A 25,835-nucleotide genomic window follows, 5' to 3' on the forward strand; every position below is an offset into this window, starting at 1 on the left:
CACGGGCGAACGTTCAGGTCGTTAGAAACGAATTTTGCGACGCCTTCGACGTCGAATTTGATTTAAAGCCAATCTCGATGGTCAACTAAAAGAGTTCACGTTTCAAAGGTATACAGACGGTACCGCGTTTTAGATCGTATGTACAAAATTATTTGACAACACGTTCACTTTCGGCTCGCTAAATAAAGGGTTAATCTTGGCGTGCATACGTACGCATGTTTCCGTGTTCGTGTGGGTGTGAACAAGTGGGTCGCTTAACGTCTAGATTACTTTATTCATCCATATCAATGTTTATATATATATATATATATATTATACATAATCTAACAACAATATATATATTTATAATATTATCATCGTCGACCTATACGGCGTTACTTATTTTCCACGTCGTTTCACGCTCAACGATCAACTCATTCCCCAGTGATTACAGCCGCTTTTGAATATCTTCCTTTGGTGTTATAGTAGTTTTTACGTTTTCTAATTTGTTTTTCTTACTTTCTTCACGTGACTGCACTTGCCATTATTTTTTGTTCCTTCTTCAACGTTTACATAGCACCTCGTTTTACATCGCGTTTCACTATGTGTTCTCGTGCAACCCTAACACGATTAACGATTACAATAATTATTGGTCGTTGCATGCAGCTAAAAACGCATCGCATCTTCGAACGTCGGATTATACAATTAAAATTACAGAGGAGATCGATGTGCACGTACTCAGTTGCGCGTCGCAATTAACATAGCTTCGAGACTCGAAGTTCAACAGTGTTCCATATAGTTTTTCCCCCGTGTACGCGTGCGATACACCCTGATTCTTAAGTACGTATGAGTGTCCGATGCGTGTATAAGACACGTACATACAACAGTAGTAATTAATAGGCAACTATAGTATTGCTTCTCGGTTCAACGAATTCACGAAGACACCGGGCACGGTACAGGTGTGATCTACGTACGTTGCGACGTGGTAACACGGTGAAAAATAATAATGAATATACGAACATATGACCGCTCGAATACCCGGAAACCCTGCGATTATTAACTTATTCAATTTGCCAACGAAATTCGTTCGACTCCCAGGGTGCAGTCGCAGCCTGGCGAAATTATTCAAGCGTCGGATCACTCCGAGGACAATCTGTTTTTGTTATTCAAGAGAAAATTGTTTGCTCGCCTAATCGAGTTTTCTGGTATCGAGCGATACGATTGCACCGTGTTCGCCTAATCTAAAAAATCACGCGAGTCCGCTCGAAGATGGTGGCAGACGAGTGACCTCGTCGATTGGCAGCTGCTGAAAATAACTGTTTTCGTGTTGCGTGTTGTCTCAGAGCTCGCCAATTATACTTTTATTATACAACATCGGAGTTCTCCCTTTCTCTTTCCCTTTTCACGTTCCGTTCAGTTTCTCTTGGGCATTCTCTTGTATACAAAGCTAACGACTACTTACTTTAACATCATGACTTCTCTTGGTTACAGTTTTCGGAAATTTTAATTACCCCGTGTGTGTTTCACGGTGTTCTCTCGCTTATCGTCTAACGTTTACAACGTGTTCGTATTTTGTTTGTTTGAACGCATTTATTATTATTTATTCTCTCTGTCACGTGAAACGCGGACGTGCGAACGCGTTTCAACGATCGTCGCCGAGCGTATCAGCCACGACCAGCGTAATAGATCATAACAATAGTACGACGAGCTCTAATGTTAAGATTATCATTATTACTTTATAATGCATTGTGTCGTTGTCTCTGAATAAATCGAATCGGTACTTGCTCGCTTCTCACGGGTTACGCCGGTGCAATCCCATCCATCCGAGAATTCTGAGATACTTCTATCGCGACTGATCGAAGCGTCCTAGAATTCCCGGTTTTCCCTTCGTCAGTGAACGACACCATCTCGATAACTTCCGGTTTATGCTAAACGCCAGTTTGGCTTACGTACGCGAGACTATGTACATGGAGAAAAGAGCGTTACATCTTAACGTTTCGGCGAGTTACGTTCTTTGTCTTCATTGCCCGATAAATTGGATACCTACGAAAAGGCCCTATCTTTTACGGTTCGACCCGTGTCTCGTTCCCACGGATCGGTTGTACTTTTGCCAGCATAACTGTCTCATAGCCAACACCTTGAATCGCTGTTCATCCATTCTTCCTACCGCGTCCGGAAGCTACGTAAAATCGTCGGGACCAGACACGGATCGACGATTGTTTTTGTTCAATTTTCTTTTTTTTTTTTTTTCCTCATTTTCATTACAGATTATACAGTCTATGAAACACGAATCAAGTATGTAGATTTATTTATCACTTGCCACGTGCCGCGTGCGTAGGCTTAGGGTGGCTTCAGGGGAAAGGACAGGACAGAATCCTCTTAAACTGTGCAAAGTGGAAACTCGCTAAAGGAGATCGAGGATAGAACAGTTGTGTGAATTAATTATAAGGAATGTCAGAGAAGAAGAGAAAGTCTCGAGAGTATTCACGCGCTTGATGCAAGGATTTTTTAATCTCTACCAATGTCATTCGTACGGACCGCGTTTCTCTCTTCGCTGGCGAAGAATCGCAGACTTTATCTCATCTCTGTATGATCGTTGCGATTTCGAACGCCGTCGAGCATTCCTCGCGAGACGATTTCGATTTCACGTGACACGTGCCGGACTGGAACCGGGTGGAAAAAAATCGGCCTGCTCAACCCGTCGCGTCCTATCTATCTTTAAGCGAAAGAGAAGATGGAACAGAAACGTCAAGCGTGTGGGGAACTCATAGGAAAGTATCTTTGGTATACGCTGCGTTCACCGTTATAATTAAAGTAGACTCGCTAAAGGCACACAAAAGCTTTTTAATTAATCCATTGAAACTTACATGTTAGGGCTATAACAATAATACATAAACGCGAAGGGGGCGAGAAGGGGCAAAAGTCGGACTAGTTCACACTAACGTAGCGTTCTTCGTTACATCGACTCGGCTAGACAGTGCGACGAACAACATTCATGCTGATCACATCGAGAAACAACAACGACACACGACATTAATCAGCAGTAACAGTAGCGACAACAGTGAAACCTCTTTCTCCGCTCTTTCTTTTTTTTTTCTTTTTTTTTTTCGTTTCGTTTTATCGATCCGTTTTTCACGTGCATTAAGTAGTCGTGACTTTAAAGAGAATTGTCGAGCATAAGGGAGAACATCGAGCTGGAGGTGGCGACAGACACAGATGAAGAGTAGTGGTGGCTGAAAGTCGAACAGGTGAAGAGAGAGAGAGAGAGGTAGATAGAGGTAGACAGACAAAGATACAGTTAAAGATAGCGCACGGGATAGGAAAACAGTCTCTAGCGGCTACACATCGCTGCCAGTATTATAGTCAAGCTGCAAGTTTTGAAGTTATTGGAGTTTATTTCTGTGATTAGGTCCTTCTCCAATGTGTTTCCTCTCGAGTTGCACCGAAACTTTCGCTAATATCCCTTCTGAAACGGGGTAGCTTATTTATTCATATCGAAAAATTCACAAGAAAAAACCGTACGAGCTTTATACTCTCTCTAGAATCAATATATAGATATATATGTATGTATATATTTATAATCTTTGGATTAATAATTGAGTAATTGACTTCAAGTGTAATATCGAGTAGATCGCACGGGAGAATCTGAGTGTATGGGACAAGTTTTCTGTTCTCTTTTCGAATCGGTCGGTCAGGGATGGTGTTTGGACGGGGAGGAGAAGGGCGTTCGTTTCTGATTTTTTTTTTTTTCTTTTTTCTTTAAGGACGAGGACGAGGATCGAAGGTAGAACCGTCTCTAGGTACATTTTAAAGCGTTTCCATCTAAACGTAGATTCATTTTTTTCATTTTACATCGGAGAGAAAGAACGCGAGTCTGCGGCTCTTCGAAGATCAACGATATGTCGCTCTGTATACTTTCTTTGTTTCGTTCGGCTCGAGTAGCAAAATACACGTTCTAGATTTCATCGCTAAACTTTTTTGTTTTCTTATTTTGTTTATTGGTCGAGTGATCTTCGAAGATGCCACGCGTGGCGATAGAGAAGATATTCAATCAACGACATCGACATCGACAGACAAGAGAGGCAAGCATGCACGAGAGAGACTACGTCGAGAATATATTCAAACGAGACACGTCCACTCTCTTGTTCTCTTTTCGTTCATCACGATTCGCTTGACTTCGCAAAAAATGGAAACTTCACGGTCAAATTTACCAGCTAGATAAAGAGCAAGGGGGGCATAAAGTATTTTTTTATTTCTTTCTTTCGGCTCAAGTTCCCGTCGAAACTTTTACCTCCGGCAATCCTGGTCGAAGGGATATAAAGTCGAACGCCGGAGAGACGGTGAAAAAGTTTTCTCGGTTTGTTTTTCACGGACAAACAGCTGCCAAGAGGTATTTTACGGCATCGGGTCCGGGAGAGGGCGAGATTCTCAGCGGTTTTTCGAAAAGTTCGGAAAACCAACGGGGGGGCAAAGCCGTTCTTGCAGCGGCCGAAAGTTACTCCCGCTCGTTTGGAGGATCCAGGAACTGTCTCGGTTCGATAACGAGGCGCCGGCTCAGCGATTTGAATCGTTGTTCGTAAATAATCGCGAGCCGATACGCGCGAGTCGGGTAAAATACTGGGTCGTTAAAACTTTACGAATTTTTAATATCGTGAACCATTCTGTGCTCTTCCAATTACCGGCGGTACCCGTGTAAAAAAGTATCGACGTATTATTGACTCGGGGAACTAAGTTTCCGGGGCAAAGTTCACGATTTTCCGATAAGCCGCCGCTTTTGCGAAGTTACGCGAATTAACGCGTGGAAGGAAAACGTGTCGTGGACGTGCCTTCGGACAACATCGTCGAACGTCATCGACTCTAACAACAGCTGCGTACTTACACGTTTTTTTTTTTTTTTTCACATCGAGAAACAACAGAGTGCACACAGAAAGCTGACATGCGCCCGGTTTTTATTAACAGCGAAAAGTTTGGACAGAAGGCCTTCCGATTTTCGACTGACGTTGAAATTACTCTTTTTTTTTTTTTCCTCGAATTGGGACGCGGTCCTAAATGCAACGCACTCGATTCGACGCGACGAAGAAAACTTTTTCAATTTATTTTTACGTTCATTTGTCGATTTGAAATTGTTCGCCGGTGTAGCTGGCAATTTTCGTAGAATTCGGCGCTCGGTGGACCGTGTGTTTGATTTGTCTGAATGGTCGGGTATGCTAGAGCGCGTGTTAAGGAGAATCTCGAGTTTTGCAAAGAAATCAGAGAATAGCCGTTTGCTTTTAGAGTCAGAACCGAGGAAAGATTCGCGAGAAGACAGTCGAAGAAGAAGAAGAAGATTACAAGAATATAGATTATATCAGATATCAGAACGAGGAACGATATCGAACATAAAAAAGTACACTTTTCTTATTCGTCTTTCCATCGTCCGTACAAAAAACGTTTTCTTTTCTTTTCATTTTTATCCGCCTCATACACATACCAAGTCGAATTTTTAATTTAAGACAAATCTGTCAGTCTCTTCCGATCGAAGGAGCAAGAAACGTTCTCAACGAAATTCCATTTTCAATTCTTATCATGTTTTCACTTGTTGTATATGTACAAGGCTTTGTCACTTGCCGGCAGTCGATGCTCTGTCCATCCCGTCCACCGTTGTTCACGGAAACGATCGCGTTCGTCGTGAACGACTACAATAATTATTGTACAACCGCAACGAGAGTCCAGGTGAACGTGAAAGGATGAAACAATGTTTAGCTACGGTACTCGAACGTTTCCGGGCGGTAACACCTGAAAACACCTCGCTAAGAACTCTGCCTCGATCGTCGAATCGTCTAAGCCCGATCCGTTTCCGGTCCTCTGTCATATTTTTTTCTAATTCGATTAACCTACTGTATAATAACACTCGATAGAAACGCACCGTATAAACGTGAAAGAAAGGCATATGTTTTTTTTTATTCGAACGCGAGAATCAGTGCTGCTCGCTCACGCCGAGCTATTCTTAAAGACGCACGCGGTAACGATTTTTTTTTTCCATTTTTTTTTTTTTAATCTCTTGATTTTTTACATTTTTTGGTAACGTCCTAACTAAATGTCCCTAAGAACCGCTCAGGTGTTACGCGTCTCGCTACGATCGCGGTCGAGCTATGGCTTGCCGAGAGGTAATCGAAAAAATTCGAGTTTTTGGACGGAAGGGAGAGCAAGGGCCGCCGGTCACTCATCGTTTCTCGTTACTTCGTTAAACCCCCTTTATTATCATGACTTCTCATCAATTCGTCTCTCAGCAGTCCTTCGCTTTTTTTGGTCTCGGTCGACTCGCCAGTTCCTCACATGGCCCTCGATCCTTGTCTTAACTTGATTTCTAAATACAAACGTTTTAATGGTAACAATCAATAAGAACAATGGCCGCGGTAATAAACTATGAGAATAATCGATAACTCGAACAATAATAATGACTCCTTCCTTTCTGATCTCCTTGTTGTATTGAACAGCCGTCGAACGAACTAGTGAACTACGTAACTCTGCTATCGGTAGTTTCATTTTTTTTTTTTTTCATTTACCACTATTCGAAAATTCACTAAAAACTTAGGTACTAGTTTTACTTCTTTCTTTTTTACTTCTTTCATTTTTTCTTATTTATATATATATATACTTCTTTATGTATATTTATATATGTATATATAGGTATATTTATATGCACGCGCCCTTCGACTGCTCACGTCACGTCTACGCCATGATATCCGATAAGACTCAGATCGATCGAACATTTTCCTTCTTCCCCCTGATTTTTCAACGTCTGTTATCGATGTTCCCTTTTCGCCATTCTTCTCGTCGATCGTCTCATCCCTCTTCCGCGAATCGTGAGGCATAAACGAACCCATGCGTCCCTGCAACTTATCTTTGATTTTCATTCATCCGCCCGTGTCTCTCATCAATTCTCGTGAAGAGGCTTCGTCGCCCGTCGTACATTCTCGTTAAGCCGATTCGAACATCTCCGACGTCAATGATAATTTCATCAATTCGTTTTGCCAATTCTTTACCCATTTCGTCGAATTTCTCTCCTCGCTAATATTGATCTAAGCTCGGTGGCGCTTCCCTCCGTTCGGTTGTTGCGTTCCTTCGTCGAGATCATCCTCGTACGGAAAACCCTCCAGACGAGATCGAGCGTTGTTCGACCCTCGAGACTCGGAGGGTGTTTCTTGCGGCGTGGTTTCGAGTGGTTCGTGGCTCGGCCAATTCTTTATCTCGAATCGATTTCGACGCGACGGCGACGACGACGAAGACGATGACTGGGACGACGACGCTGATGGTGATGGTATCGTTCGATCTCTTCTCCGTTTGTCTCCAACAACACGTCAGATCTCGCTCTTTCCCTTCCTCGTGGTGTCTAAGGGGCTGAGAGGCGGGTGCGGCCCTGGTGACACATCGATGTGCGCCACTCTCCTTACCGACCGCTTCAAGGGTGCAGGTAGGCTTATTGGAGGTCGCATGTTTCTCCCAGTTGCTCTTTGATATTCTGCATATGCGAGTCTAACATGTTCTTCAATTCTGAAACACAGGAACGCGCACGTGTACACGTATTCGTAATTTCAATCAAATCAGCTGTTCGGAATATCGTAAACCCTACGGCGCAGCGTCCTATATTTAACTACAGCGTACGAACGAATTTTGGATCGAAATGTTTTTCAAGGTACGAGAAATGTTTCGAACAACGGGTATTCAATGCTCTATTTTAGTTACGGGACAACGCTAGAGCGCAAACGAACAACGGTAGGGACTGCTGAAAATTAGCTCGCAGTTTTTTTTTTGTTTTATTTTTTTTTATTCAGTACTCTTTCAATTACGGGACACGTATCCCGCGCGAGGATCACGGAACACACGGCCACTCGGTCGGGATTTACTCGAAAGCCGAACGGAGGTTACCGCTTGTTTGATTTCTGGCTACGGCTCGTTAACCCTTCATCGATCACCCCCGACTACGCCATGATATCCGATAAGACTCAGATCGATCGAACATTTTCCTTCTTCCCCCTGATTTTTCAACGTCTGTTATCGATGTTCCCTTTTCGCCATTCTTCTCGTCGATCGTCTCATCCCTCTTCCGCGAATCGTGAGGCATAAACGAACCCATGCGTCCCTGCAACTTATCTTTGATTTTCATTCATCCGCCCGTGTCTCTCATCAATTCTCGTGAAGAGGCTTCGTCGCCCGTCGTACATTCTCGTTAAGCCGATTCGAACATCTCCGACGTCAATGATAATTTCATCAATTCGTTTTGCCAATTCTTTACCCATTTCGTCGAATTTCTCTCCTCGCTAATATTGATCTAAGCTCGGTGGCGCTTCCCTCCGTTCGGTTGTTGCGTTCCTTCGTCGAGATCATCCTCGTACGGAAAACCCTCCAGACGAGATCGAGCGTTGTTCGACCCTCGAGACTCGGAGGGTGTTTCTTGCGGCGTGGTTTCGAGTGGTTCGTGGCTCGGCCAATTCTTTATCTCGAATCGATTTCGACGCGACGGCGACGACGACGAAGACGATGACTGGGACGACGACGCTGATGGTGATGGTATCGTTCGATCTCTTCTCCGTTTGTCTCCAACAACACGTCAGATCTCGCTCTTTCCCTTCCTCGTGGTGTCTAAGGGGCTGAGAGGCGGGTGCGGCCCTGGTGACACATCGATGTGCGCCACTCTCCTTACCGACCGCTTCAAGGGTGCAGGTAGGCTTATTGGAGGTCGCATGTTTCTCCCAGTTGCTCTTTGATATTCTGCATATGCGAGTCTAACATGTTCTTCAATTCTGAAACACAGGAACGCGCACGTGTACACGTATTCGTAATTTCAATCAAATCAGCTGTTCGGAATATCGTAAACCCTACGGCGCAGCGTCCTATATTTAACTACAGCGTACGAACGAATTTTGGATCGAAATGTTTTTCAAGGTACGAGAAATGTTTCGAACAACGGGTATTCAATGCTCTATTTTAGTTACGGGACAACGCTAGAGCGCAAACGAACAACGGTAGGGACTGCTGAAAATTAGCTCGCAGTTTTTTTTTTGTTTTATTTTTTTTTATTCAGTACTCTTTCAATTACGGGACACGTATCCCGCGCGAGGATCACGGAACACACGGCCACTCGGTCGGGATTTACTCGAAAGCCGAACGGAGGTTACCGCTTGTTTGATTTCTGGCTACGGCTCGTTAACCCTTCATCGATCACCCCCGTGAATTAATTCGTCAGACAGCTACTCTCTTAACCCGTGCCACGAATTTCCACCTTAACTCATTTGCATCGCACGCTGCCACCCATAAATTTATAATTAAAACTAATATACATATGTATTTTATATAACACTTGTAACGCTTAGAGCAGTCCAACTACTGAGGATAGTCATCAGAAGAACTGTGTGCACGTTAATGATGCAAATGGGTCAATCCCTTCTTAGGTCGCAAACTTTTACGCAAAATTATTATAACCGATGAAGGTCGATACGTACTTGTAAGTTCGTCCTCATCTTCTGCCTCAGCTTCCGCCGCTAGTTCCTCTGGTGTTTTTTTCTTGCGCATCAAAGGATTAGGCTCTTCCTGGGTCATTTCCTGTACCTCCTCCCGCTTCTTTATGTTATACTGTAACGAGAAAAACGACGCACCGGTACATAATAGGTCAGAGATACTAACGCGGCATCCGTTGAAGACTGTGCGATCTAATCGAGTGACACAGGACAACTTAATTTACAATTCATGGATCCCAGCGAGATTGACGCGTTTTACGAGCAACCGTAACGCTTAACATCTTCCCTTAAATTTACATTAATCCTGTCTCACGGATGACGGTAGGGTCAAATGAAACGTACGAGCATTTACGACGGATCAAACAAGACGTGTGTCTGTCACGCTTTACGACCTCTCAGAGCTTCGAGTAAATGTCAATGAAAATTTCAAAGGTAACTTGCTCGTTGCATATTTCCAAGATCAATTGAATTTTGTTTATTTGACAAGACAAATTGTCTAATAGCGGCACGGGTCCCAGTTATATCGCAGTATCTTTTACCGAAACTCGGCCGTGGAGTTGCCGTGATCGAAGTTACCGCGACGTTCAAGACACCCGACGACAGTATTTTCAAACTCCGCTAACAAGAAACTTCCAACGTGACAAAGTAACCGAGAGCGACAACCTTCCTCATGGGTCGACGTCGAAGCTCCGGAGGAGGCTTCGTGTCGCGCGAGTACAGCGAACGAGTCGCAAAAACTCGAGTACGGATCTGGTATCCGAAGAACCGTCGGCATTGTTCGCATCGCGTCTCGAATTCCAAAGCTTAATTTCGTGCTCGGCAGTAGTTTTATAGTCAATTTATAATATTAGGAGTCTCTTGAAAGTTATTCGATACGTCGCAAGAATTGAGAGTCTTCGTGTATGTATTTCGTTGCTGAATCGATTGGTAGGAACCAATGTTTCGTTTTCATGAGGTACCATTAGCGTTGCCGGATTAACGGAAGAAACGTTTTCGGGCAATCGGCTTAAAACCCGAGCAGTCAATCGAATCTATCGGCTATTAGCGAGGCACCGGCGCTCCTTACGCGGTGCTTCGTAATCGTATTAGCTCCCGACAATTTCGAGCGCGCCTCACTATTTTCGAAAACGTGCGATCGCCACGTAACCCGGCGGACGTGGTCCACCGTTTACACTAGATTGTCTAGCTCTAGTAGCATCAACACGCAATGACGTTCGCACGAACCAGGCTCGGTTCTCTACGTGGCTCTATGCTTTGTCGTCACTCTTGTCCGAGTACAATGAGCCCGATTGCGGTACAAGCCAGACACGTGATCGGCTGTACGAGTGCCGGTACGCAGTACCATCCCGAGGGCCATTGTAATTCGAGCTATACAGGAATACACGTATTGCGGCGATATCTGCAAACACTGTTCTCGGGCCTGTTTCGTTTCCTCCGTTGTTCCTCCGCTCTTCTCCACATTTTTTGTCTCTCTGTACCATTGATACCTTTTTGTTCCCACGCCCTGTTGACTCGATCCTTTCTCTGTCTATCAAAAGTCATTCGTACAAAATAACGCAAATTCTATTCATGGCTTTAGGACAAATTTTTAGGTAGTTCATAATATTTTATTAATTATTTTCTATTCCAATGTTCTGAATAATGAGTTCGCTCGCGGCGTTCGAAGGAAGTCTCCCACCTTTCCCGTCGTGTCAAAGTGATTAATAACAACGGTTAATCTAATTAGCATTATGGCTCGTTAAATCTGTCTCTATCTATTTTTCCACCGTTCTGTTGCATTAACGACGCGCGGAGATTCGTAACGGTTACCGCGGTGTTTCGCGTTTGTCGTATATTCGCGTGAAGGAGACAGATAGCGGTAGGATAAACGGCGGCTGTGCCTCACAACGATGTCAAATGTGATGCACTGATCCTGACGTTAATTAATGCGCCCCGACACGCATCATGCCCCGCTGAGAAACAACCGTTCAGTTCATCTCTTCAGGAAATCCTGTGTTTCCACGGATACGTCCTTCACCTTCCTCGTTCATTACTTCCATTTATTCATACTCTTACAATATTTCGTTTGATTATACGTTTTATAATACGTCTAGTAAATTACCAACTGGTATAGTTTGATCAGTGTTGGGGCTGCATGTGCGTCGTATCTGCAAGCTACGTCGCACTGCGACATTCGTACTCACTGCTTTTTACCGAGTACATTGCACTCCCGCCTTTTATCCAAAATACTGGAAAATAGCATGATGTAAAAACATAAGGTGTGTTCTTCCGTCGTGTTCAAATGTGTCGCTGTTTGCGCCTTCCACTCATCGGCCATATTGGAAGTACGATGACCTATTGTTTATTACAAACACGCATGTATATTACACTCTGAGAACCTAATTTTTGACATGTTTACGATTTTAAAATTCGCTCTGTTTTAATATGAAGCGTGATTGGTTAGAAATCCAAAATGGCCAACGAGTGGAAGAGTCCGTGTACAGATGGATGTTCAAATGGATGCGCAAGAACACACCTTATGTTTTTACACCATGGAAAATAGTACGAATATCCTAACTTCACTTACTTACAATCTTTTTAATTATTAGTTCATGATATTCATTGGAGTTTGCAATCTTATCCCAGACGGTGTAGAATGATTAAATTGTCTCTAATTGAGTGAGATTCCGAGGGCAATCGCGAATCGCTGTTGATTTCGAATTTGCAGACTGATCAATGGTCACGAAACCCCGTGGGTTCGCGGTGTTTGAGGATCGTCCGACAGTGAAGCGTATCCGTAACAAGGGGTATAGTTTTGTAATTGCTACTGAATCTCTGTTATCGTGAATATTATCCAGATATCTTGTTACAGCATTAGTATTCGCTCGGTTTCCATCTCTCACAATCAGCTTAATTGTCACGCGACGGTGCGCAAGCACCGCTGGTTACACGGTAAACGCGACTATTTGTAAATTGTTCGTTGCCTGAGGGGAAACGAGCGACGCTCGTTTTTCAGGTTGACGAGTTAAAAAAGGAAAGAAGGGAACATTGCTCGCATTCTCCCGTTGTTCTACGAGGAACGAACGGTAGGTATTTTTTAATGAAATTGGCCGTAATTAAGTATTGTTCACGGTGTACGTATGTGCCAGACGGCCGTTGTGTGTTTACCCTTTTCGAAGTATTTGGAGCGACACTCTAATTAACTCCTGCGGGTCATCGGTGCGTGCGGAGCATTTCAATTTTCTGCCGAATCGTGATTATTTTTCATGATCAGCGAATATTTTTATCGCGACAGCTTTTATTTCATTTATAAAAAGAGAGGGACGATGGGTTGACCAATGACGAAGAATGCGTCCTTTCCGAAAGGCGGATCGCTTTTCAGTTTTTAGTCCGCGCCACGGACGCCGAAAAACGATATTCCGTTCTCTCTTTCCGCCATCGCTTACAATATTTGATTAATCACTCGGCTGTAATTAATGAAATTTAATTAAACTTGATATACCAATTACCTAAAATTAATTTTCTAATTGCGCGTACGTGTTGGTATTAAAATCTGTAATTTCGTTCGGACGCGCTTTCTGTCGGAGCGCGAATTTATCGCGTTTATTGCGCGCAGGTCGGACGAAGATTTTATAAAAGCCAGTTTCATTTTAATTACAAAATTATCAATACAATGTGTTTACCATTTTATACGCAAACATTCTACAAATATCGAAACACTTCCTTTATTAATCGCTCTCAATTATTCTCTGGTTTCGCGTTAATCGACGCTTGGCGATACAAGTGACCCATGACCCTGCCGTTGCGTCCGCGAACGCTGGTCCCACGACGGTCCGGTGAACGTCTTAAAAGGAGTCAGCCTGACTCTATTAGGAAGTCGCCATATTGAATGCAGGGACTCCCTACTAGAGTCAATTTGACCCCAGTTAAGTTCAATCTTCTCTCTTCTCTCTCTCTCCTTGTCCGTTGTTCCCGCGCCTTCTTCCATCGCGTGTCTTTTCCTTGTTTCCCTCGTCCTTCTTCGTCAGCGTCACCTTTGACGCCCACCCCCGGGGGATACATACTACTATCGTGCTAAACACGGCATCGATCAGGCGCCGGGATTTTAATTATCGCGTCGAAACCTAATTAGCCTGACACGTAGCTCAACGTCTCGTCCGATATTTGAGCGTAAGCCAGCTTAGGATCCAACGACACTCGTGATCGATGCACCGCGCGACAACTATTAGGTCAGTAGAGACGCTCGTGTACCGGGTTATCGAAGGATGAATACGAGATCTGACTTTCAGCGTCTCTGACCTGATTCGATCGACGAGCCTGTACGTAATAATCGAATGAAACCGACGACGCGGGATAACGTTCCTTTTTTCCTTCGATAGCCGCGGCTAAAGTAAGGGGGATCCGGTCGATTTGAAACCGAGTTACTCCTGACTTTCCATCAGTTTGATACGAGCAACGAGCTCCCCCCCGTTTCTCAGTATTTCCATGCGATTTTATTGACACCAGTCAGTCTGCCGAAGAGACACCGGGAGGAGCTACCGTGGGGTCATGAATTTGTGAAATTGGAAAGCTGTCTGTTTCTCTTCTACCTATTTTACACTTTCCATCGTACCTTCATTCCTCCGCCGTTCGTTTCAGCTGTACTCATATTCCATCCCGTTTCCTGGTGGGTGTACCACCAGAAAAAGGCGACCGAACTTTCGGATATCGAGAACGTTGACAGCTCTCCGCTTTCTCCACACGCGCGCAGCTTGTTTGAATTTCATAGCGAGGGTAACATGGAAATACGCAGTAGCCAGGATTTTCGAGATAGCTACGGTATAAGAAAGAACAGTAGGTTCACTCTATTAAAAAGCGTACTAATAATTGACTCTGCACGTGACAAAATCACAGAACCAACAACATAATTGATTCTACCTATATTTAAAAATATTTATATTTTTTTATTTATTCATTAAGAATGTACTGGCTGTACAGTCAATCCCAATAGTTTATGTACCTTAGAAAAACGCATTTCCTAATTCCTATTTAAAAGTTTTTCGCTAGCATTAATATTTAACGAGTTATTGATGAAAAACGAAAAAACAGTTTTTTTCAAATTACTCGTTAACTATTGACGATAGCGAAAAATTTTTACATGGAAATTGTAGATCTCGTCGTCCTCTACAAGAAAGATCTGATGCAATTTTCCCGTATCTCCAACGGTTTCGAAGTTATTGGCCAAAAACGAAAATTTGGAAGAAATTGAAGGGGTACCCCTTGGAAAAATCTCGGAAAAATCGAAAATTTTTTTTCGTTGTTTATTATTAGCAATGTTCTTCCGACGTCTGATTTCTTTTTAAAAAATGCGTTTCTAAAGTGCATAAATTTTTGGGATTGACTGTATAGCCAATACATCCTTAATTATTGACGTCTACTGTCTACTGTTCTGTCTTATAAAGTGGCTACGGTAACAGTTTAGGGACAAACAGGGTGTAGAAACGTACTAAGTAAGATCCTCGTTCGCTATTATTAAGCTAGCTGTTGTCTTCCCCGGGCGATTATCTCGTTTGTTTACTTGCCCAGAGGATCAGCCAAACATCTCTTAGCTATTTTATCGCCGGGCCATCTCGCTTTCTATTAACCACAGCTTTTATCGCTGGTCTATCGGCGACGTTATGAAATTTAAAAGCCGCACGCGTGTCGCGAATTTATTTACATAGATAATATTGTTCCACGGCGCCTGCTGCTGGAAATATTTATGCGTCCATAACTCGCCTCGTTCATTCCATCGCACCTCCGGCTTAGAGTTTCCCCTAACCCGTTTTATGAACCCGCGTTGCACCTTCGCATCCTTCCGTTCAATCCATTTGCATCATCAATGCACGTAGTTATGTGTTATATCAATCACTGCATCGAACATTGTATTCAGCATTGCAACGACTGTTACATGAAGTATCGTATTAATTTTGATTACGCGATGCAAACGGATCTGATCGTGGAATCGCGTCCTCGACGTTATTATGTCAGCTGATCCTTGAACCGTCTTCCGAGTTCGATAAGAGTGGTAAAGTCGACCTTTGCGATTCTGTCTGGCAACCTTATATGCAAGCTCTCTCGCTCATGCAAACCACTGGTTAGAGGGATCGCGTGCTCGCGTGCCGCGGTTTCCACCGATTACGGTCCTATCGAAACGCGCGCGCAAAAAGGCTCGTATCTCACGATTCGGTATCGCTCGATTCCCGGCAAAACTTCATATCCGACGTAACGTTGTTCGTGACACGAATTATGAAAACTGTTGCTATTTTCGGTCGGACTCGCGGCGTACTTCCATCCAATAAGCTCGTACCGAATCGTTGCACGCGTTCATAAATAACGCGGAATGAAAGCCGGGAGGCAATATATTTCTAAAGATTTGTTTAATAAATTCTGGTGTGCCGTTACTTCGGGATAAGATGCAGCGTTCGATTAAACAACCCGTTCTTTTCTCGCTCGCTCGGCGGTCGCGTGAGTCACCGGGCGGTGGCAATATAGTGGAAACATACGTTTAAACAGGCTCGTTTAACGGGACGATTGTGTAGCAGAAGTAAGCCATTCTAGTCGAACATCGGCTCGGAGCTGGAGAAACAGCTGGTACGAGAGATTCGATAAAGTACATAATAAAATACAGCGTCGCGACGCGACGCGACGCGCCGGTGGAAAGGGGGACGTCGATGGGGATTGGTCACGACAACGTGCAATAATGTCGTTCCTTCGGCAATTTCTTCGGTAAGAGCTCAGGAAGCTCGTGGAACAAAGTGCCGGAGATGGCACTGCAACATTTTCTTCTACCTTTCTCCGTCTTTCGCTAGAATCGAGAAGCCAAGGGATCGATCCATCCAAGAAAAACGTCCACTTTTGTTTCCGTACGAGATTTCACTTTATACACGAGGCGCATTTGAAGAATCATAATTCATTAGATCGATGCAAAAGTAATTGCATCATTTGCTTATTATATACATATAGTAGGAACTCGTGCTATTAATTTCTAATCAATCTATTACATAAAACTAACAAAAGTGCAAACGCTTGAATACGTTCGAAGGATAAATGAAAATTCTTACTACTTCTGCAATTTTCAAAATAAGAAAGCACATCTTGAAAGGTGATAAATTCTTACTTTATTGAATAAAAAATGAATTTTATTAAAACTGCAGACGTCATGAATCTTCGAACGCACGACGTTGCACCGATATTGATATTTGAAACGCTTGCCCATTAAATTGGGACACTGTGTATATCGATCGCTGGCGAGAGAATGACACCGACATTTTTTTCACGATAATACTGCCAAAGATCGTGATATACTGCCGGTTATCCGCGACGATAAATTTCGAGGTATCACATTAGAATCCCCAGTTCCATACGGCTACTCCTATTTCATGCTGTCTGTTTCTTGTTGAATTTATGTTTGCTCGGTTAGCCTGTCATCCGTGGATTTTCAAAACATCGACGTTCCCCCTTTTGCCGAATCATTAGCAGAGAGTCGATTTCATGCATTTGTAGAACAGTTACTATCGCCACTTCGCACGCATTACCAATTTATTGTTGCATTTAGATGGAAACGTTAAACGCCAATTGGGATTTATTTCGCTTACGTCGTATATATTATTGCAACACTACAATATCTCTCGGCGAACTTGTTAATGCAGCACATCGCATCGGATATGTACCGGTATTGTTTGTACAACAGCGGTGGCAATTTATGAACATCAGCAGCTACCAGGTACAGAAATCGAAACAGTTGCGCAAGTTTGCGTTTGCGTCATTGTTATAGAAACGAATCAAATTAGCTTTTCTTCGAAATTATTCCTCGTCGGAAGTTTGCACATCAGTAACACTTGATGTATGCCAACAATTATTGACCGACCGGTACCAACGATATCGCTTCGAATCATCGTGCGTTTCATGTTTATTCGAATTCTCGCGGAAAAATTATTTTATAAAGCTGAGACAATATCATGAAAATTAACAAGATTTCTCTGATATTTACACAAACGTCTGTTGATTGGAATAATTGGGAAGGAAATGATCAGTTTAAAGAATGCTTAATTGAATATTTGTCCCGAGCATTTTTGTTCCATTAACGTTACCCGAGATTGAACAGAGAAATTTTTAATTAGAAGAATCTATCAGACTGGTATAGGCATGCTGGCGTCCGTGCGTAGACCGGATCCAACGAACAATCGTGATGAACGGGTGTTGGCCCATCGCCATTATCTGACGAATTTTTAATTAATTGAAAAACGAGAGACGCGACGTCGTTACGTCTAACTGATCAGGAAATTCGATGATTAGAACGGAGTAATCGCGACGAGTAGACTGCGAATTTTTATGTGTAATAAAAAAAAATGCATTTCAGATTAAAATTTCTATTATTGCAACGTGCATTCACGTTTTATATACTGTACACAGCGTTCCAATTTTCCACGGGAATAATTAGTGTATGAATGCGTACAATCTGCGGTACAGTAATAAGATTGCCCCTCGCGTTTTTCCTTAATTGGTTAGCAATCATCCGGGGTTTAATCGAGGCCGACGTTCCGGTATTTTTAATTATCCTACGTAAGAATATTCTCGGGAGGTCCCGAAGCGGAATTTCCCGATTCGTTGGTATAACGAAATCTCTTCTTGGTGATCATTAGCCAGGGCTCGTAATCGGATTTTGTTTGATCCTGTGGTGCCGGCGCGATTACCTAAGAAAAGCTTCTTGCAGGCCGGCTAGCTAGCTTCCCGCTTAAGAATACATCTCCATTCCCAAAGGGATCAGTTCTCGATGTTATTATACCTGGAGCTTTTTTTTGTTCGTTGTTACCCGGGCGAGGGATTCCCCGGGAAATATCGTAAAAAGACTTTCGCGAAGGATTTCGGTGTCTCGCTTAATGAAGTATCAATCTTTATTAATTCTGACCGAGCGATCCCGGGACGTCACGTTGAACTTCGGCGCGGGGGGTTCGATGAAACTGGATCCGGATTATCGCGTCGCCCGCGGGAAATGGAGAAGTCTCGGTGGAATTTCTATAATTTGCGCGATTTAAGTGTATCCTGTCCGGAGTGGATTCAAAATCATTCGGAACTCGAGTCCCGGGTAATGAGATACCTGTATACGATTCCGTTTTACGCGAGAGAGGGAGTGATATTTCAGAAACGAAACGATGCTTGTTGCCGCCCACGCGAATGCCAAGAGCGGTTTCAATTTTCGCAATCTGCATTTTCCGGCGAGTTTCAATGAGTGCCTTCGTTCAGATTCGGTCAGTCGGCTATTCACTTCGGATTCGAAGGAGACTCCGTGAGCTCCGCAAAATTTTCCGTTTTTAATACGGTTAAGAGGTTTTCGATTAAACATATTTGTAACGCGTGGGAAATTTCTGTTCTCTACGTCAATGGCAGCGTTCTCCATTAGCTCTCGATCGGTTTGGAAACGCGGATATCTTCGTTCGCGGATATAATTTTAGGGCCACTCGACGAACAAACGCGTCGGTCGAAAGATTTAATTGCCGCGACGTCTGTGCCGATGATTCGAGAGTTATTCGTTTAATACGTACAATGCGGACCGCTATTTTTCCTCGATTATACGGTGTAAGAGCCCTCGATTCCATCTGGGTCATGTCAACGCCGCTGACTACGTCCTGACAGGACAATACATCAGAATTGACAATGGTACGATTTCGCGTGACATCCGTTTGTCCTTTTCCATCTCTCCGCTCTTTGTCCCGGTCGTGTTCTCCTCTCTCTTTTTTTTCATCCACGGACGTTTGTTTCGCGGTAAATCGGTCGCGTTCGAAAAGCATTCGAACGCTACCCGAGGTTCGTCGTGCGGTGGGTTTATGCCAAAGAAATTATCTTTCCGCGACGGGTTTTCATAATGCTAACAAATATCTCGAATTCGCGACGATTAAACAAATTGTATAAACGTTTGTTCTTCCCTTTTTATCAACCACTGCTCGCTCCCGGGGCCTGGGCAAACAAAAAAAAAAAAAGGCTCGGTTTGCTGCGGAGCCTGGCAAACTGTGATCGCCTTTTGTTACGCGTTCCACGATAAACAATTCCGTTTCAGGGCACGTTCGCGTAAATGTTTCACCGATGTCGTCGCGAGAACTTGCCGAACAATTTTCGTCAACCGAATTCACCGAGCGTCAAAGAGTTCTCTGCTGCGGCACTCTGTACTAACGTGGCGATCAAGTTAAAAAGTAAAAAAAGTCACCGGATTTAATTCCTGAGTTGTGAAGAGCAGCGAATTTTTCGTATGTATTTGCTGGAATCGAGTTTACTTTTGAAAACTGGCACACACCAGCGTAGATTGTTTCGCGTCTTAGCTTGGAAGTCGCGCTATTCACCGCGGCACGAACGGAAATTAGCTCGCTGCTGCCGGTTTATACGCGAGGGTCTCGTGATAAACAGTCGCGCGGTGGAAACTGGAAACGCGTACGTGCACGCGTGTGGACATATTTAGATGTGGAGGAACAGGCCGCGAACGTGACGGGCTGCTCCGGCAGCGTGCCGCTACGTAATCAAATTTGCATTTTAAGTCGGCACCGTTCCCGCTGGAAAGGTCGTCTCCTCTCCTCTACGTACGAGCAAACGAGTAAGCACCACGAAACTCGCCCATCTCGAACAATTTATCTTTTCGGTGACGTTTGCCGGATTAACGTCTCCTTGTCCAACGAATAATTCTGCTTCTATTTGCACGGCAAGATCCGCGCGGTAATTTTCCACCGGATATTAATAATTGTCCTCTAATTCTTTGAAAACCGCCGCGTTTTCGTAATGAAATTCGTAACCGACGCGAGCGTCACGAATTGGCGTCCACAGAGAACGAGCGAACGAGCGAGCGTTCGTCCGATGAGAGAACGCGATTACAACAGTCGATCGTTTTCGCAGACGGGTGGAAAAGCGCGTTTAGCGAAATAAACGCATTAATCGGCTTTGGGCCACGGTGCAACGGTCAAATGAACGGTATTTTTCGCGCTCGGCGACACTCGAGCGGGCGGTCCGTGAACGGGACGTCATTATCACGTATTGTTCGCGATCGGAACGTTGTTGCCTCCTCCGAAAGTTTGCAGTGAAAATAATCGCCTGGTCGAGGATTATTCGTTAGCGTCATTACCAGGGAGCGAAGTGGGACGATTACGAAACCGCGAACGGCCCGTGAACAATGGGTGTTCCCCGTTGATCAAACGGTTACGTATCATCGGCCCGGTCACGACTAATTAGCGTGATTGCAGCCCGGCGAAACACACCGTCTCTCTCTCGTTCGAATTATGAAATCAGCTTCGTTAGATAATTACTCTATTTCCTATTGACACCGCGGATCAGCGAGGATAGGTAAACCCGAGCGGCCGCATTCCGCTCTAACGTTTAAACTCGACGCTGGAATACTATAGTTAATCCGCGGGCCGCGTACTGTTTGTGATTCTTGTTACTCGTATCGATGAAAATTTCAATGAGCGTTTGGCAATTAACATGCGAGTTCGTGATCCGTCATTAACTCCACCGGTCGACACGTCGTACACCTCGACGACGAGCAAGTGCTCGAGAATTAAAATGTATGACGCGACACGAACGGGTTATTAATTAATATTCTTGGACTCGGGGCAATAATAAACTGGGAGAATCATTTTTCAATGCACGTGACACACGAGAATGATGAGATTTACCGCAGCTGGCGGCGAACATTACGGTTTACGCGGTAATCTTTCGTGGTTCGATCGCGACAATCTTCGAGAGGTAGAACGGGGGTGGGATAAAATATTAGATTCCGAGCGTGGTGACGGATGGCGCAGAGGGGGTGGAATTAATTCCGTCAATGTCTGCTCGGAAATCGTGGAAAGCGATATAATCGATGGAGTCGATAAGTATCCGTGGAACGAGTATTCTTATCGGTAATGCCCGCGGAAAATGGGGATGAAATTCCGTTTGGAGAAATGGAGAGCAGGTAGCCGAGTACTCCGGCAGGTCGTATCCGGCGAATCCATCGGCAAACGGAGGCCAGGTGTTCGTATTCCAGCGGCCAGCCGTGAAAAGGCGTTCGCCACGAAAACCGGGAGGGAATCTTTTGTCCTGGAAAAATGCCGCGCGGCGTATCTTCGCGAGAACGCGGAGGGCCGCGCGAGAATCGAAAGGAAAATGAGACTTCGTAATTGAAAATTTCCAGTTACCGCGAAGAATCAGTTCGGTCATTTCCTGCACGATGATTTCGAATTTTCGAAATAGAACCTCTCACCCCTTTCGTAGCTGTTTAAACTAACTGACCCGAGGTCAATGGAATACCCGTAAACCGAAATCTTTGCGGAGTTATTTTCCGCGTACGTGTGCGCGTATATCGCGAGGATGCTCTGGAAAAATATCCCGCTTTAACGTGCCTTTTTAGACGGGCGTCGAAGCGAACCTTTGAAATTTTCGAGCGTTTCTCGCAGAAGATACTCTCGAGAAACGCGCGCGTATAGACGTATCCCACGTGCCTTCGGGCTTTCGGAAGCTTGCGTGCATTTGTAAATAAGCGCGAGACTTTCGATTCGGAGCATTTTATCATTCGTACGCTCCTTCCAGTTACTACTTTCCCGTACAATGGCTCGCATTTCCCAACGAGTTTCCTTTGAGAGCGGATCGATCTCAGCGTACGAGTACTGCTATGCCTTTTATTATAGTTTATCTATATTCTCTTTATTCAAACCTTTACTATACCTCGTCCCAGCGACGCGTAATATTCAAAAAAGGAAACTGCAGTTATCTCCTACCTTGTCCCTGATTTCCTGTCGGATCTTCTCTCGTTCCTCTTCCATTTTGCGGTGCTTCTCCTTCCTCCGCTCCTCGGCCTCCCTGATGGCTTCTTGCCTTTCTCTCTCGGCCTCTTCTTCCTTCTCCTTATCATCTTCGTCTCCGCCTTCGCCACCAACGGCTCCTGCGAAACAATAGATGACAATAGGTATTACTTTATTCTCATTCTTCATCCCCGAGCGAGTCGTTTAGCGATAATTGATCGTCCCGGGAAGTCGATGTTAAAAAAGTAAAATGCTCGTTGTTTTGTCTCGGTTGTTAGTTCGTCTCAGTCCCATTTACGTTATATCCTCGGTGTACAAACCAGAGGGATAATAGACGACTAGAAACTAACGGTTTACCCTCGGGAGTAAACATTGTAAATCAGCCTGATAGCTGCGACGCTATTCCCTTCGAGTTTATACACCGTTTACAGAGGTACGTCAAGTTTCCAATGAAAATTGTTTCGCTATACCCCAGAATCGATTTTCGACAGATACGCAAGTTCCTTCGGTGTCGAATCGAGGGGCAAAAAAAAAAAAAAAAGAAATTGCATTATTTATCGGAGTAATTAGTGGAGTTCCTTTTATAGGAAGCATCAGAAATCAGGTTTGTTCAACAGAATTGAAATCCTCGATTGTGCCGAAGAATATCGAGTTAACGATTCCATTGGAGAGAAAGACTTCTCAAATTTCTGCCTTTTCCCCGATTAATTCGATTCTCTCCCGGCTCCCTCGCGGGAACCAAGAGTCGTAACTCCGTTCGAAAGGGGCATTTATGATCGAGTTCACGTTCGACTTGATAACCGGAGTGGAAAAAAAGGAACGAAATCGGTCGCGTTCACTCGAGGCGATGGAAATGCCGGAGCTTCGAACGGTCTTAACGAAGTTTTATTAGTTTACCGAAAGATTAAGCGGATTCGCGGTGAGTTCCCTGCCTATTACTCGTCCGACGCCGGGGGAGAGAGAATCCCTGCCGTAGGTAAAATCGTGTTTACAGCGGGAACACATCCGGCCATTATTTTACCCGGAACGCGATACGAGCGTAAAAATAAGGAAGCTGTTTGCGAATCTGTTAGCTGGCCACTCTTCTTTTCCCCCCTGCTCTGTACCATTGTCGAAATTAATGGCGAGGGAGATCTCTTTTGCGTTTCTCAAGCAAATGCCAGCGCCAATGTGTTTACGGTAGCTAAAATTGCGATGCAATCGGTAACGGGGATCATTTATCTAAGCTAAGACGAATGAGTTTCTCGCATTGCATAATGGGGCACGCGAATTCTCGACGTACGTATACGTATATACGTGCGTACGGTCAGGCTTGAAAGTGAATTATCACGGGTGAAAAAAAATTCGCAAACACACCGTCCAGCGTTATTATTCATTTACACGTCCGTCATGCTTAACGTCGAGGCGTGACGGCACTCCATCGAACAACGTGAGGTTCGCGTGACAGGATTTTCACGAGCGACGGACGCTCGATTTCACGATGAAACGACGACGCCGCGCCGCGCCGCCTAGTCGCTCGATCGAGAAGAGATTTTCACGAAATTTCACGCAACGCTTTGACGACGCGGTGTGTGTAACGTTGGCAATATCGGGAAAGGTAGACTCGCAGGGGACTCGGTTGAAGAGAAGCGAGAGGGATTCGTCTTTCCTGCTGTCTGCCGGAGAATGATGTGCCAGGACCTCCGGGCTCGAGGAAATTAATACTACTTCTGTCCCGGCGCCGTCTACCATTTTCCCCTTTTCTTTACGTGCTATCTCGTCCCTTCTATTTGCACTGTTTCCCGCAGTACTGGTTTCCCACTAGCGCAGTTGGAAAGGTACTTTGAAGTCCGAGCCAGATACGACGTTCATTCTCCTAGTCCTAGACCCCTCTCTCCCAACCCTTCCGTTTTTATACCTCGACCTTCCTCCGTCCGGCGCCTTTAAGATTTTTCTACCTCCTAAACCAGTTCCACGTTCTCATAATTATCTTCTTTTTGCATCGTCTTACAGTAATTTTGTTTGTTCCGTACGTTTTCTCGCTGCCTTCTCCGAACCAGTACTAAATACTCGTTAGCCCTTTGCGCCGTAATTTTATGTACTCTTAAAGGATGTTTTAATCGAGAGAAACCGCGCATTGACCAGAGTTTACCGTGCGATAACTCGCATTACAAACCACTGCCCGTTTCTTCTGCTCTTTTTTTCCCCAGCAAGTCCTGCTCGGTTAATTAATTAATTACGCTGGCTGGCTTTTAACGCTACGCCACTTAATCGCTCCCTTCCGCCTAACTGGCGCGCCGTTAACTTTCTTTACATCGTCGCCGCTGGTACGTCGCGGTACATTTACATTATTACATGATCTCGTCACGTCCGCCGTGTCTTATCTCCCGTTTCACCGGTCCAACTCCCGATGGAGCCAGGCTTTTCCGAAAAATTCGTTCCCACAGAAATAAAATCCACTTATCTCTTTGTCCACTCGACCGTACGTTCGATCCCGTTCATCCATCATACCCGGGCTTTAATTAAATTTACTTATTTCGCCCGACGCTGATCTCCGTCTGTCCTCTCGAATCCGACCCGGTCTCGAATTCGAGCCCTGTCAAACGTCACGGGTCCGGAATCCACGAGATCAAACGACGACGACGACGACTACGATGACGAAAATTCACGTTTTCATATTACGTCTACTGAATCGATGGACCTTGTCGATCAATTCCCTCATTTTATCTCGTCTCGGTTTTAGCCATTAGCTCCGGACCGCGTAATGTTCCCCCGTTACGGTTATTTTTCCCACCGCGAACGTTTCCCACGCAAATGTACCGTTCGGAACGATGGAAATAAAAATCGTCGCTACCGGCGACGGGGTCGAGCCGCGTCGTTTCGTCGGCTCGATTTACGAACGCGCTTTTGAAGCCTCATCTCTTGGGTGCGATCGTGCAACAAGAACGACCGTAATAGCAGAGCCGGGGACAATTGCTCCTCGTGCAAATGGAGCGTCGAAGGAACGTCATTCTCGCGGATCCTTTCACGATTTCACACGGATTCCATCGATCGCTAGATTCACGTTCCTCGAGGAGGGCTCGTTAATCTTCCTGTCAGATTTGATTAATACTCACGCTTACAGCCGAGCCTAATATCCGTATTTTTACACGTTAAAAAGGCGTGTCAACTGACACACATATGCTAATCTTTACTTAAAATTCTTGTACAGTTAGTAACAACGAGAGAGAGAGAGAGAGAGAGAGAGAGAGAGAGAGAGAGAGAGAGAAATTGAGCCAGCTACGTGCATGTATTAGTCTCCCCTAGGGGGACAAAATTCAAAACGAGTAAGAAGTAAACATCTTATTTTTTTCGATGCTCGATCTCGCATTGATATTGTTGGATTTTAACATAATTTTCACGCGTCAAAATAAAAATAATGTTAACGTACGCATATTACCACCACCTAAATTAACACTAGAAAGACTGAAACTTAGTATATACCTATATTGCCCAAAGCAGTCAAAATGACTGCATTGTGAAAGAATAATGTGTAAAGAAATTTGTCTAAAATTAATTTTTAATATTTTGTACATTATTTACAGTCATATAACAAGTTATTAGTTAATGTTAACAATAAAAA

General features: G+C 44.3%; 1 protein-coding gene across 3 annotated transcripts in view; it reads right to left on the reverse strand.

The window, feature by feature from the left end:
* Nucleotides 1–8,118: 8,118 nt before the first annotated feature.
* The window catches only part of cpx (synaptic transmission protein complexin), a 172,842-nt gene continuing 155,125 nt past the window's right edge, over nucleotides 8,119–25,835 (reverse strand). For all 3 annotated transcript variants that reach the window (XM_018034182.2, XM_018034183.2, XM_018034184.2), the window contains 3 exons: nucleotides 22,211–22,374; nucleotides 9,462–9,591; nucleotides 8,119–8,762 (listed from right to left, as the gene is read on the reverse strand). In XM_018034182.2, the coding sequence (XP_017889671.1) occupies nucleotides 8,689–8,762; nucleotides 9,462–9,591; nucleotides 22,211–22,374 (368 nt within the window). In that variant the 3' untranslated portion in view covers nucleotides 8,119–8,688. The remainder of the gene's footprint in view (nucleotides 8,763–9,461; nucleotides 9,592–22,210; nucleotides 22,375–25,835) is intronic.

The sequence above is a fragment of the Ceratina calcarata genome, unplaced genomic scaffold, assembly GCF_001652005.2.
Source record: "Ceratina calcarata isolate Rehan_Ccalc_2016 unplaced genomic scaffold, ASM165200v1 scaffold78.2, whole genome shotgun sequence".
Lineage (NCBI taxonomy): Eukaryota > Metazoa > Arthropoda > Insecta > Hymenoptera > Apidae > Ceratina > Ceratina calcarata.